This window comes from Dipodomys merriami, unplaced genomic scaffold, assembly GCF_024711535.1.
Source record: "Dipodomys merriami isolate MVZ:Mamm:240054 unplaced genomic scaffold, mDipMer1.0.p SCAF_17, whole genome shotgun sequence".
Lineage (NCBI taxonomy): Eukaryota > Metazoa > Chordata > Mammalia > Rodentia > Heteromyidae > Dipodomys > Dipodomys merriami.
The window spans coordinates 9,969,409-9,983,901 of NW_027203048.1; the positions used below are offsets into that span (position 1 = coordinate 9,969,409).

At 48.2% G+C, this 14,493-nt stretch overlaps 1 protein-coding gene across 3 annotated transcripts; it reads right to left on the reverse strand.

Moving 5' to 3' along the window:
• Positions 1-19: 19 nt before the first annotated feature.
• On the reverse strand, positions 20-14,434 carry Mpv17 (mitochondrial inner membrane protein MPV17). 3 transcript variants are annotated; one of them, XM_070025244.1, is made up of 8 exons: positions 14,399-14,434; positions 13,843-13,917; positions 2,906-3,021; positions 2,598-2,690; positions 2,421-2,516; positions 2,181-2,213; positions 1,933-1,985; positions 20-631 (listed from the first exon to the last, which is right to left on the reverse strand). In XM_070025244.1, the coding sequence occupies exons 2-8, from the start codon at positions 13,910-13,912 to the stop codon at positions 562-564; spliced, it is 531 nt and encodes a 176-aa protein (XP_069881345.1). In that variant the 5' UTR covers positions 13,913-13,917; positions 14,399-14,434; the 3' UTR covers positions 20-561. The 3 variants fall into 3 exon arrangements, with proteins under 3 accessions (XP_069881345.1, XP_069881346.1, XP_069881348.1); XM_070025245.1 differs by lacking the exon at positions 14,399-14,434 and adding an exon at positions 13,999-14,374; XM_070025247.1 differs by lacking the exon at positions 1,933-1,985 and having other exon boundaries at positions 2,043-2,213.
• Positions 14,435-14,493: the final 59 nt, after the last annotated feature.

Genomic DNA, 14,493 nt, shown 5'->3' on the forward strand with positions numbered 1-14,493 from the left:
AAACAAGCCTACAAGCCAGTTGTAGAAAAGTATGGCATATTTAATTATGTACAGTAATACAACTTGATAATAAATGACAATGATACTGGTTAATGTATTTACTGTATCATTACAGTGCATCACTACTTATGAAAAAGCTTTCTCTGAAACAATAAGCCATGTTACGCTGGCAGAGCCTGATATATCTTTTGTTTACTGTCTTTTTTTTGTAGTACTCGGTGTCTTGCTCTTGCTAGGTAGGCACTCTACCACTTACTTAATCCACACTTCCAGACCTGCATCTCATTTATATCAGGATGCCACATCAGTGCTGACTTATACCATCTAGGCTCATGTAAGTATGCTCTCTAATATTCACACAATGAAACTAATGACAGTTCTCAGACGTGGTTCTGGTGATTTCAGAAGCAGCCTGTGCCATTTCAGAGTGCTAACCCCAGTAAGGTCCACCCCAGCAAGCCTGCCCCACAGAAATGGATGTGCCCACTCTGAGAAGGTGATCTAACCAGTTCAGGATCAAGGTGCATCACTGCAAGGTAAGAGTGACAGGGCAAAGGAGCTTTAGTGCTGATGCGCTTTCCAGGACAGGTAGGAGTTCCAGACAACAGCAACACACTGGACAATGGCCAACCTAAGGAACAGGGATACACTTGTGAAGAGGAAGAAGAGAGAAGTAGAGAAGGGACAAGTTAGGGAAAGTATAACCAAAAAGAAGGGCTTATTCTGGGAATTTCCAGATTTCGGTTTCCTTCAGCCCCTCTGGAGGAACTATGCCGCTCACACCAGAGGACAGCCAGCTCAGATGCAATGCTCTCTCAGAGGAAGGTCTCAGAAGCTTAAATATCCCAGCAGGTCTCCTGTCACCCACAGCTCTGTGATCTGCTCCTCGGTGTAGGCTCTTTCTAAATACATTCATCTGTCCATCCTGTACCTACAGAGATTTCACTTTCCAAAATGTGCTGCCTGCCATATTAAGTGGCACCTTCTTTATTTTAACCTTGATCTAGTTTTAGAATGCTGTGAAGAATTCAAATGTTTAGGATATGGTTTGCAAGTCCCTAGTCTTCTCTAAAGAGTTTCAAATTTTGCCCATGCCCAAGACAGTTTGTCAGCAAGCATTTTAACAATTCATCTTGAGTTCACCTCTCTTATTTATTTATTATTCTTTTTGGGGGAGATTTGAACTAGAAAACTCACACTTACATGGCTTGCTTGCCTGGCTGTTGCTCTACTGAGTCATGCTTCCATCCTAGCTTTTTGCTGGTTAACTGGAGGTAGAGACTCATGGGCTATTTGAACTGTGACCCTCCAGGTGCCAGCCTCCTGAGTGAACTAGAATTACAGGTGTGAGCCACTGGGACTCAACTCTATTTTTTTTTCTTTTGAAACAACTTTTATTATCAGGTCAAAATAAGGCTTCACATTGACCTTTAGTTCTAACTTTTGAAATTAGGCTTCCAGTATACCATAGGCAGGCCCTGTCCCTGCAGATAAGCCATCAACACTGGAGTATAGACAAGAGCTGTGGAGACAGAACCCTCCCTAGGAATGTGACAGGTAAACAGGAATACTCCAGGCCAGTTCCTCTAAAGAATCAGAGGTTCTAGATAAACTGCTTGGGAATCTGAGGAGCTCTGCCTAGGGAGGTAGGAGTTGACTGGAGAGGTCTAAAGGAAGTCAAGGTTGAAAGGAAAAAAAATCTTGTCTCCAACTCTTGGTAACCCAGCTCTTCCTTGAAAGGTAAGGGGCTGGGAATGTGGCTTAGTAGTAGAATGTTTGCCTAGTATGCATGAAGCCTTAGGTTCAGTTCCTCAGTCCCACATAAACAGAAAAGCCAGAAGTGGCACTGTGGTTCAAGTGTAGAGTGCTCTGAATTCAAGTCCCAAGAAAAAAAGAAAAAAACAAAAAAGGTAAGGTAGGGATCTGTCATACCTGTAATGCAGGGGGACCAAGTAGAAGTTGGCTAGCTGCACAGCGGGCCAGAGCTACAAGAAGAGAAGGCGAAAGTCAGTGGCTTCCTCCCACCAGAGCTCCAGACTCACCCATGCCTGCTCCTGCCCCAGCTCCTACACACGAAAAGCTGAATGTGAGTGCTTCCCTGAGCATGGTGCCCACATGGGGAAATGAGACAGTAATCCCATCAGAGGGATTCCTGTGCCAGCTGAAGGATTGGTTCTTACGTAGTAGTTGGTGATGAGGGCATCAGGATAATCCTGGGGGAAACAGAAGGAAGAATTAACACTTGCACACCCAAGCCGCTGCCCTCACCCTGCATGAGTATCACCAAGGGACCCAGAGCACACTCCTGCCCCAAACTTTCTTCAGCTCCTTTCCTCCCTGCTCAGAGACTCTCTTCACACTTTACTTTTGCCTGTCTTCTTTCCCCGTGTCTGTCCTCTGGCCAGCAGAGATCCACTCACCCGCTGTAGTTTAGCCCAATTGTCCTGGGCTGACAGTCCATTGAGTGTCCCTACCAGTGGGAGGAAGCAGCCCAGAAAACATGGGGCAAAGCCCCCCTAGGGAAGAGAAGTTAGAATCCGTTAAGTACCCCACCATTCCCAGGTGCACCTTCCCCAACTATTTTCTCCTTTGCTCACCTGATCCAATAACATCTTCTTAAGTGCATCCACCTTGGTGGTACCAGGGATGAACCGATCCAAAACCTTGTACCAACCTCCTACAACAGGACCCTGAAAATAAACCCCAGACAGAGCTGCAGGATGCAGTAAGGGGCACTTTATTTTCCTATTGCAAAGTTCTGCTCCCAGGCATTAGAAACCAAATCCAGGATGAGGTAGACACTGGGACAAAAAGAGGGGGGCAGGCTAGCGTAGAAGTGTGAGGCCAAGGAAAACTACAGGAGAGCGGGAAATGAATTCCACTGTCCAGTGCAATCAGAACTTACCACAAAGCCACAGCCCAGGGCTACCATGGTCAAGGTACGGCCTGTCTGGTGTTTCTGCAGACCCCGCCTCTCCACGAGCTGCTGTGAGATAATGTCACCTAGGCCCATCAGGGACCCTGTGCAGGGTACACAGTGGGTGTCAGAATCTCTCCTGAGAAAGGAAACTCTGCTGATTGAGGCTCTAGCACTGAGCCCCAGGGCTTCATTCTAGCAAATGATCAGCCCCTTCCTGCCACTTCAGAGCCCTCCACTCCTCTAGGATGCTAACACCACATGTTTGTCCAATAGAAACTGGATGGCTAGACCAGGGCCCAAGAACTCTGCATTGAATGGTACAGTTCTAAAAAAAAAAAAAAAAATACCCTAGCAAACACAAAACTTCAGATAGCAGGAGAACCTAAGGTCCCAGGGCTGAGAACTATTGGCTGTCAAGACTGAATGGAGCCTTCCAGATTATTTCATTCCCACACTGATTTTTGAGATGTGAGTATGAAACTCTGGGATCTTAGATAACCAATAAATGCCAAGCCTAAGTAGTTTCTCACCTAAACACTGTCATTTCTAGTTCTAGAAGGCATGTCATACGGTGACTAGATCATATGTATATATAACAGTAAGAAATTCTCTTTTCCTTTTCCCTTAGCCTAATGTAAGACCTGGCCAATGTGCCTCACATTAGACTTGAGGTTTCTATTTGTACAGAAGGCAAGGATAACTCTTTTCCTAAAACATGAAAGCTCAAATGGGCCCAGGTAGAAAGATGACTTATTGAGCTAGTCAGAGTCCCCTCAAGGAAGAGTCCTAGACACCTATCCATACAATCAACCCAAATCCAGACTCTCAGATTGAGTTGGCAACAGGAATTAGAGTCATCCTCCCCCTACCACAGGCCTCTGCATTCCCCCAACTGCACAGATGCTCAGCTCTAAGACGCTTTAGGCAGTCACTGTCACTATTTACAGAGACCCTAGTCAGTCATGGTGGTGTGATGATTTCTGGCGAAGACACTAATGTAGGCCACTGGGGAGTAGCCATATGATCTCCAGCTCACCCATGTATCTCACTGCGTAATAAGAGCCCTCTCCAGTGCTGAAGCCACTGCTGTCCCTATGCCCTCAATTATCCCTGAGCAAACACATCCTTCAACCCTGTGCCTCAGTCTCAAGCTGGTGCTGACGTCCACACTGGCTACACACTCACTGCTCTGTGTTTCCTCCATACCCTCTGAAGAGCCCCACCCCTGAACAGCCTAGGCAGAAGCAGCTAGGAAAAGCTGGGAGCCAGGGATGGGGATGGTCACCCCTAGATGACCTGGACTGCTGGTCATCAAGCAGCTCTGAGACACCCTGGCAGTCCTGCCTGAGTTCCCCCCGAAACTCCCAAAGTGGCTCTTCCCAGAACACATGACCTCCGAAGGGCAAGCATTCCAGAACCTTTGGTTCTCTTATTTCCTATCACACCTAACCAACTCCTTGCTAGGTGCTCAGAAAATCAAAGGAAAAATGTCACTGTACGGCTCTAAACAATAGGACTCCTCTGGGAAAAGTCATGCAGATTCTAAGGCTTGGGGTTGGGGATGTGGCTTAGGTGGTAGAGCGCCAGCTAATAAGCCTGAACATCAGATGCCAAGTTTGAGTCCTGGTTGAGGGGGTGGATTCTAAGCCTGGTATGAAGAACATGTCAAACTCAGGTATTAGGACAATGGAGAACTGAGTTTATTCCCCAACCCAAATAGTACTTCCCTGTGCCCCACCCTTGAGGCCTGGCTGGGAGAGGGAGGAGTGAACCCAGAAGCCTGAGGCACTGGGTAAGTAAAGGGATGGACAGTCTGATAGTCTACCTAGGCTGATGCTACAGATTACAGGCTCCTAAAATTCCCACTAAAGCTCCCTGAAGTTGGTGGTTATGTGTTCATAAAGGAAAGAGCCCCTGAGGCTGGGAAGATGGCTCAGTGGTAGAATGCTTGCCTTGCATGCCTGAGGCCCTGGGTTTGATTCCTTAGCACCACATAAAGCAAAATGAAAAAAGCCGGAAGTGGCGCTGTGGCTCAAGTGGTAGAGCGCTAGCCTTGAGCTGAAGAGCTGAGGGACAGCACCCAGGCCCAGAGTTCAGGCCCCAAGACCGGACCCCCCCCCCAAAAAAAGGAAGAGCCCCTGAGAGATGGGTAATAAGTTGTGAAGCTGGGATCAACTCAGACCAAAAGAAGCAAGGAGGTCAAGGCATTCCCAGTCTAAGCTGGGATGAGTTCAGAGACCAGTGGGCATCTCCAGTCTCTGTCCAAGCAGGGTCCCAAAGGGCCCATGTATCAAAGATGTTTCCTGAACTGATAGACTTCCCCCCCCACACACACCCTTCTCTCTTGTCGGTCATGGGGCTTGAACTCTGGGCCTGGGCGTTGTCCCTCAGCTCTTCAGCTCAAGGTGAGCGCTCTACCACTTGAGCCACAGTGCCACTTCCGGTTTTCTGGTGGTTAATTGGAGATAAGAGTCTCACGGACTTTCCTGCCCAGGCTAGCTTTGAACCGTGATCTCAGCCTGAGTAGCTAGGATTACAGGCATGAGCCACCAGTGCCCAGCTCATTTCCAGTAACCACTAAAAACCTGAAAGCAGAGTTGTGGCTCAAGTGGTACAGTGTCTCAAGTCCCAACCTTGAGCTCCCCCCCCACCACCACACACAAAAATAACCAAAAACCAAATGAGAGTCAAGCCCTAGGTTCAAGTCCCAGTACTGACACACAACAAATAAAACAAACAAGAGTTAGAATGAAAACTCAAATTCCTGATCCCACAGTCTTGGAGACTTTCAACCATTGAGAAAGATGGATTCTAGGCTTCCAACTATTCCCATGAAGCCAGAAGGACTCCCAAGTCATAGAGAAACAGCAAGAGCAGGGGAGGGGTGGTGGTGGCGGTGGCAGTGTAGCGGTCTGTACTTCTAGCCAACTCTGGTCATTTTAGACAGGTCGGTCCCAAGTTTGTCCTTTGTCCACAGATGATCAGGGCCCCGGATCAGGGCCCCTGCGGCAAGTCTAGTACCATCTAACACTAGGTCAAGCAAAGAGAAAATAGAAGTCAAATATTCTGACTCCTCATCCTTCCTTCCCCAACCATGAGCCTAAGTATCCAAACACACTAGATTCCAGAAGACCTCCTGGATATATTTGGTTCTTCTGGATCTTTCAACACTCTGGATCCCTTCTCCTTGGACTCAGGAGTTGGGACTGAAGGCCTGCAGACACGTAATACCCAGAGTTCTGATGGCACAGGGAAAGATGCTACTGGGCAGTTATGCCCAATGCCAGGCTGGGCACGGAGCCCAGTGAGCAGACACTGGCGTGGGTGTGACGTCATGCCCCTGGATAGATGCCAGTTCTCATGATGTCACTCTGCACTAGGTCTGGAGGTGGGGGAAGAGAAGCCTGCTTCTGGGCACCATCCCCTACCCACCAGTGGAAAAGCCCCAACCACTTACCTGTGGGAACGAATTCTATAGTGATATGGGAATTGTTCCCCACTGATTTGTGTGTACAGGCATGTGCATGTCATGTGTGTGTGCATGTGTGTGTGCTTGCATGCTGGTCCAAGGGCATGAACTCGGCCTCAGTTTTGTACCTGAGCTTTTTTGCTCAAGGCTATTAGCCCTTTACCACTTGAGCCACAGATCCACTTCTGGTTTTGGGGTGGTTAATTGAAGTCTCAAAGACTTGGTTCAAACTGTGCTCCTCAGATCTAGCCTCCTGAGTAGCTAAGATTACAAGTGTGAGCCACAGGCACCCAGCTTCCCCATGATCTGGCCCAGGGCCCAGGGAGAGCTGAATCCTAAGAGTGAAGGGAAAACTCATTCCATGGGATGGGTCTGTAATGTTGTCCTTACTCCTGGTCTTAACTCTGTCTTGTTGCTAGAAAATAAGACAGAATGGATAGTTTAAGTGCTTAGGGTGAGACCAGTGGGATCACATCCCCAGGCCCAGTAGTCTCAAGTACAGGGTAGAACAGGAGGCAGCGCCCTAGGTTGTAACAGCAGCTCTATCACTGACAGTGTGAGACTTCAGTGCACCTCACTCCCTGTTCCGGACTCCATTTCCCTTTCTGTACTACTGGGCTAAACTGGATCATCTCCAAGACCTGTTTGAGCTGTCATCCCTGGCTCGTTTAATTCAGGTTCCAGGGAAACCAGGAGTTTAGCTGCTCCCATAGTGGGGCAGGTTGCCTAAGATGGATGGATCTGGGAGTGGAAGGGCCCTCCAGAGGGGAAGGGGAAGGGTGACTCAGACTCTATAGAGCACACAGCCAACCTCTCCCCACACCACTGCTCCTGACGCGGGCTTGGCCCAAACTGATAAATTATGGACACTTCCGTTGAACTATTTTAGATTTTGTTCCAGCTATGGCTGCGGTTCAACCTGACAGACCCTTGCTTAGACTCATGATACCTCCCTACTGGTGCCTTCTGTGATTGTATGCAGTAAGGTAGTGGAGGGGAACTGACGTTCCTTGGGGTGAAACTTTGGCCAATGTGGGATAGAAGCTGGTGAATAAAGGTGTCATCTTTTCTCTAAAAAGAACTATTTATCCTAAAAAAAGATTTCAAAGAGCTTCTTGATCCATTCCAAGAAATGAAGCCACTAGTAGCCCTGAAGAGTGGCCAATTTGGAAATGGACTCTTTCTTTCTTTCCTACTCCTTAACAAAGCACTTGTCTATAAACTCTAGGTTCTGCTTTTTGGAAAACCAAAGTGAAGATATTATCCATGTCCACATATATGCTATGTGGAACAAACCCAACCCCAAACCCATTATGAAAAGTAGTTGGTTGCTGGGCACTGGTGGCTCATGCTTATAATCCTAACTACTCAGAGGGCTAAGGTCCGAGGATTGTGGTTTGAAGGCAGCCCAGGCAGGAAAGTTCATGAGACTCTTATCTCCAGTTAATGACCAAAAAAGCCAGAGTGGAGCTGTGTGTCAAGTGGTAGAGCAGCAGCCTTGAGGGAAAAAAATGCTCAGAGACATTACCCAGGCACACACACACACACACACAAAGTTATTTTAATTAATTTTTTTGGGTTGCCAATAGCTACAGCAAAGTTCAGTGCCTTGAGCTTTTAAGTGTATTGTATGTTTTGTTTTGTTTTTTTTTGTTTGTTTTGGTGCCGGTACTGCGGCTTGAAGTCAAGGCCGGGGTGCTATCCCTCAGCTTTTCCCAAGTCTGGTTCTCTACCACTTGAGCTAGAGCTCTACCTCCAGCTCTTAACTAGTTAACTAGAAACTGGAGTCCTAGGGGCTGGGAAGGTGGCTCAGTGGTAGAGCGCTTGCCTTGCATGCTCAAGGCCCTGGGTTCGATTCCTCAGCACCACATAAGCAAAAAGAAAAAAGCCGGAAGTGGCGCTGTGGCTCAAGTGGTAGAGCACTAGCCTTGAGCTGAAGAGCTGAGGGACAGTGCCCAGGCCCAGAGTTCAGGCCCCACGACCGGACCCAAAAAAAAAAAAAAAAAAAAGAAACTGGAGTCCTAGATTTCTCTCCTCTATCTGGCTTCCAATCTTGAGTATCAGATCTCAGCCTCCTGATTATAGGCAAGAGGCACCTGTGCCTGGCTAATTATTGTAATTTTTTAAAAATCACCAAATCCTCTTCACAGAGATAATCCCTATACTGACTTTGTAAGGTTGTAGAACTCAGCTCAAGTTCTAAATGAGGAAACTGAGGCCCAGAGAGGCTTACTGACTTGTACCTTAAGGCAACTACTAAGTGCTATAGCTCAGAGATCCAAATCTTGGTCTTCTAACTCCAAGTCTGAAGTCTGTTCTGTTTTCCAATATGATGAGCTATCCCACATTCAGGAACTGTTGAGTTGGAGTCCAAAAATGGCCCAATGAGCTAAATCTACTTCCTCTCTCTATTTGTAGGTTGGCTCAAATACACTGAGTAGCAAAGAAGAAAATGTCCAAAAGGTTTGAAATAGTCTGACAAAAAGTGCTAGAAAGGGGCTGGGAAGGTGGCTCAGTGGTAGAGCGCTTGCCTTGCATGCTCAAGGCCCTGGGTTCCATTCTTCAGCACCACATAAGAAAAAAGCTGGAAGTGGTGCTGTGGCTCAAGTGGTAGAGCGCTAGGGACAGCGCCCAGGCCCAGAGTTCAGGCCCCACGACCGGACCCCCCCCCCAAAAAAAAAAGTGCTAGAAAGCCGGGCGCCAGTGGCTCATGCCTGTAATCCTAGCTACTTAGGAGGCTGAGATCTGAGGATCATGGTTCAAAGCCAGCCCAAGCAGGAAAGTCCTTGAGACTCTTATCTCCAATAAACCACTAGAAAACTGAAAGTGGTGCTGAGGCTGAAGTGGTAGAGTGCTTGCCTTGAGCTGAAGAGTGCAGGGACAGCGCCCAGGCCCAGTATTCAAGCCCCAAAGTGCTAGAAGGCTACAGGTTGTTTTAGGTCTGAACTGGAATATCAGCTTAGCCTTGGGAGGATTGAAAATATGATGCCGAAGGGCCCCAGCACAGATAGACTAAACCCCCATTCAGCCTCATTTCTGTGTTTAGGCCCCCTTGGAGCTTTAATTCTTGCCTTTTTTAGCTACAGATCCCTTGGGGAGAAAAACACAAGGACTATCCCTCCCACCTTATTCTTGATGGCCATGATGGGGAACCTTCCATCTGGCAGTGATGGGCCCTGAGGGAATCTGAGGCTGGGCAAAGGGCCCAGCGTGTCAGTTTCCATCACAGCCACACAGTCCAGCATGAGTCACCACACACAGAGCCAGGTGAGTCATGCAGGCTGACCGACACTCTGAGGACAGGACAAGAGGTGGTTGGGCCCAGGAAACTGGAAAGGGGCTAGAGAGAGGTAAAGAGTCCATTTTCTGGCCAGTCATGCAGTGAGGCTGGTTTCTAGTGCTGGCGTAGGACTATTCTGGTGAGAGGATCCCTATTCCATTCTAACTTTCAGTTGCCTCCTATCCCTCCTGAAAAGTCCTTTTCTCAGCCCACAGTCCTCTATACATTGGCAAGACCCCATTTTAACATGACCACTTTTTGCTTTTTCCTGGATGGTAAGAGGCCTGCTGATGCTTCCCCTACCAAACTTATCTATCTCTGTGCCATCTTCTTGCAGCGAGGAACCTAGGTTACCTTTTCAAGATTGCTACTCCATTACTGGACTTGGAGTTAAAAACAACAACAACAACAACAAGAAACCTTGGTTAGCCAGATGATGGTGGCTCACACCTGTAATGCTAGTACTTGGGAGGCTAAGATCTGAGGATCATGGTTCAAAGCTAGCAGGAAAGTCTGTGAGACTCATCTCCAATTAGCCACCAGTAAAACAAAAAGTGGAGCTAGTGCTCAAGGCTAGTGCCTTGAGCAAAAGAGCTCAGGCACTGAGTTCAAGCCCCACCCTCCTCAAAAAAATAAATAAAATAAATAAAACAAAACAAAAACCCTTGGTTGATATAGTTTGGGGAGTCACACATAACAAATGATAAGAAAAACAAATGAGTGAGGAAAAAACTCAGCAAAGTAGTAATCCCTTGGAATATACGAATTTGGAAGAGATGAATAAAGAGGTCCTAAAGGTGGTTACTGATTCCGAATTATTCAGTTTTAGTATTGTTTAAATTGCAGATGCATGTGTATTTTACAATAAAAATACTACACAAGGCCAGGCACTGGTGAGACTCTTATGTTTTGTTGTTGTTGTTGGTTGTGGGGCTTGAATTCTAGGCCTGGGTGCTGTCCCTGAGCTTTTCAGCTCAAGGCGAGTGCTCTACTACTTGAGTCAAAGCACCACTTCCGGTTTTATGGTGGTTTATTGGAGATCAGAGTCTCACAGACTTTCCTACCTGGGCTGGCTTTGTACTGTGATCCTCAGATCTCAGCCTCCTGAGTACAAGTGTGAGACACCAGCACCCGGCTCCATGAGACTCTTTTTTTTTTGGTCCGGTCATGGGGCCTGAACTCTGGGCTGGGGCGCTGTCCCTCAGCTCTTCAGCTCAAGTAGCACTCTATCACTTGAGCCACAACGCCACTTCCGGCTTTTTTCTTTTTTCTTATTGGTGCTGAGGAATTGAACCCATGGCCTCAGGCATGCAAGGCAAGCGCTCTACCACTGAGCCACCTTCCCAGCCCCTCCATGAGACTCTTATCTCCAATTAACCACCAGAAAACTGGAAGTGGCACTGTGGCTCAAGTGGTAGAGTGCTCGCCTTGAGCTGAAGAGCTCAGGGACAGTGCTCAGGCCCAGAGTTCAAGCCCCATGACCGACAAAAAAAAAATTACTACACAGAAAATAAACTGGAGGGCTGGGAAGGTGGCTCAGTGGTAGAGCACTTGCCTTGCATGCTTGAGGCCCTGGGTTCGATTCCTCAGCACCACATAAGCAAATAGAAAAAAGCCGGAAGTGGCGCTGTGGCTAAGTGGTAGAGCGCTAGCCTTGAGCTGAAGAGCTGAGGGACAGCGCCCCAGCCCAGAGTTCAGGCCCCACAACTGGACCAAAAAAAAAAAAAAGAAAAAGAAAATAAACTGGAGTGGGCTGGGAAGGTGGCTCAGTGGTAGAGCGCTTGCCTTGCATGCCTGAGGCCCTGGGTTCGATTCCTCAGCACCACATAAGCAAAAAGAAAAAAGCCGGAAGTAACGCTGTGGCTCAAGTGGTAGAGCGCTAGCCTTGAGCTGAACAGCTGAAGGACAGCGCCCAGGCCCAGAGTTTAGGCCCCACAACTGGACCAAAAAAAAAAGAAAATAAACTGGAGTAAGAGTCTTAGTTTCAGCACTTATTAATTGTGCTAATGTGGAGTCAAGTGATTCTAACTCAGACCTTTGAGGTCTGTAGTTGAGGAGTAGTTATGACACAATGTCTACAAAAGTGCTTTGCAGTCGGGTGATGGTGGCTCACAGTTGTAATCCTAGCTACTCGGGTGATGGTGGCTCACAGTTGTAATCCTAGCTACTCGGGAAGCTGAGCTATAAGGATCACCGTTCCAAACTAGCTAGGGCAGGAAAGCCCATAAAACTCATCACCAATTAACTACCAAGAAGCTAGAAGTAGAACTGTGGCTAAAGTGGTAGAGTGCTAACCTTGAGCAAAAAAGCTCGGGGACAATGCCCAGGCACTAGGACTAAGGCAGGGTAAATTAGAAAAAATGAGGCCTGGTGAAGGCAATTCAGAAACTAGGTAGTTAAAATCAGAAGCACCATCTATGTTCCAAAGAGAAACAACAGGATGCATTCCTTTCTGAGAGATGCATTTCTCACCCAAAGAGTTAACATTTGCTTGGCAAGATGTATGCTTTCCTGAGAGAAATGCTCCCCCAAAATGTAAGCAACCTCCTACTCAAAATGTAGACACCAGGATGCCTTTCTTATCTCAAGGATAAGCATCCATTTTATGGCAGGATGCATTCTTTTGGGATGAAATGGCCAAAACATTCAGAAACAGAAAGTGCTATAATACCAATGTGACTGAGAGCAAAGACAAACTCCTATCTTTTCCTATCTTTAAGTCAGACCCCCTACCTTTACCATATAAAGATTCCCGACATCCAAAGTACTGTATATCTCTCTCTCCCTTTGAGAGCACTCACAGAGCATGAGTGCTTGTGATTGCCTGCTTATTCAATAAATCTCCACCAAGTTTCTTAACATTATGACTTTTCCAGAAATTCCTATTCTGTGATTGAAGTCAAGAACCCTAAGTGAAGAGTCTACTTGTAAAGGGAAACTTCACTAACCTTCACCTGCATTTGGTGACAAGATTGGTGTGTGTGTGTGTGTACCTGTGTGCGTGCTCATACACACAAAGTGCTTTGCATACTATAAAATGTTGGGAGAGAATTTGTTAGTTTTCAATTTGGGGCCTCTTGGGGCAATGCCTGTAATTTATTTATTTATTTGGGGCTTGAACTCGGCCTGGGTGCTGTCCTTGTGCTTGCTCTTCAGCTCAAGGCGAGGCTCTACCGCTTGAGCCACAGAACCACTTCTGGTTTTCTAGTGGTTTCTTGGAGATAAAAGTCTCACAGAAGCCGGGCGCTGGTGGCTCACGCCTATAATCCTAGCTACTCAGGAGGCTGAGATCTGAGGATCGAGGTTCAAAGCCAGCCCGGGCAGGAAAGACCGTGAGACTCCTATCTCCAATAAACCACCAGAAAACCGGAAGTGGCGCTGTAGCTCAAGTGGTAGAGCGCTCGCCTTGAGCTGAAGAGCTGAGGGACAGCGCCCAGGCCCAGAGTTCAAGCCCCACGACCGACCAAAAAAAAAAAAAAAGGTAATTATTGGGCTGGGAAGGTGGTTCAGGAGTAAAGTGCTTGCCTTGCATGCATGAGGACCTTGGTTCAATTCCTCAGCACCACATAAGCAGAAAAAACCGGAAGTGGCTCTGTGGCTCAAGTGGTAGAGCGCTAGCCTTGAGCTGAAGAGCTGAGGGACAGTGCCCAGGCCCAGAGTTCAAGCCCCACGACCGACAAAAAAAAAAAAAAAAAAAAAAAAAGGTCTCACAGACTTTGCTGCCCAGGCTGGCTTTGAACCATTATCCTAGATCTCAGCCTCCTGAGTAGCTAGGATTACAGGCGTGAGCCACCGGCGCCCGGCTTATTTATTTTTATTTATTATTATTATTATTATTGTCGGTCGTGGGGCTTGAACTCTGGGCCTGGGCGCTGTCCCTCAGGTCTTCAGCTCAAGGCGAGCGCTCTACCGCTTGAACCACAGCGCCATTCCTATGCCTGTATTTTAAAGGATGGATTGCTCAGCTTTTTTTCAAATCCTACTTCAAAGCTAGGCCAACTATGCAAACCCTTTAAAATTAGCCTTAGGAACTCACCGTCCCAAACACACAGATTGGGATAAGTGACGGCCAACCCTTGCAAGAGGCTGAATAGAGCAGGAAATGAAATGAATGCTCCCTGACTCCCAAATCAGCCTGTTCTGGTCCTATCCTAGTCCCAGAGGCACACTCACCAGCTGTCAGGACCTGGACTTTCCACGGGTGCGCAGCTAGGGCCCTCTGGTATGCCCGCCAGAGTGCCATGCCTCCTGTCAAGCCAAAAGGAGAGGGTCACTCCCACGGCCCCCCGTGCACAGTCAAAACCACGCCTGACTTTCCCTGGTGCTCACCCTTTCTTCCTCTCTCCACTTCCTTGTGGGAAGGACAGAGGCCTCACGAGGGACGCTGCCCAGACAGAATCCTGCCACTGGGCCACCTCAGACAACTGGGGAAGGATGTGGGCAGCTGTGGACCCCGGTGGCAGCGGCCTGCGACCTCCAGTCCTCAGCTGGGCTGAGGCTTCCGGTGCCAGAAGGGACTCCAGCCTCCACCTAGAGCTTGGGTTCCCCGAAAATGATAGCAGTCATTCTCTACATTCAGACTCGGATGGAACTAAATTACATGCTTCCTGAGTGCAACCCTGCACTAGAAACAGCCCGTCACCGCCAGGCCCGGCCACGGCCACAGCAATGGCAGGGGGTCGGACCCCGAGCGCTGCAAGCCGGCCAGCTCACATCACCCGTCACTCACCTGAGGCCGAGCGGCCCGGCCTAGCCCCGCCCACGTGACCGGGAGCTGGGCCACAGACTTCCGACTCAAACCCCGCCCCTTCCCCCGGCTGCGGC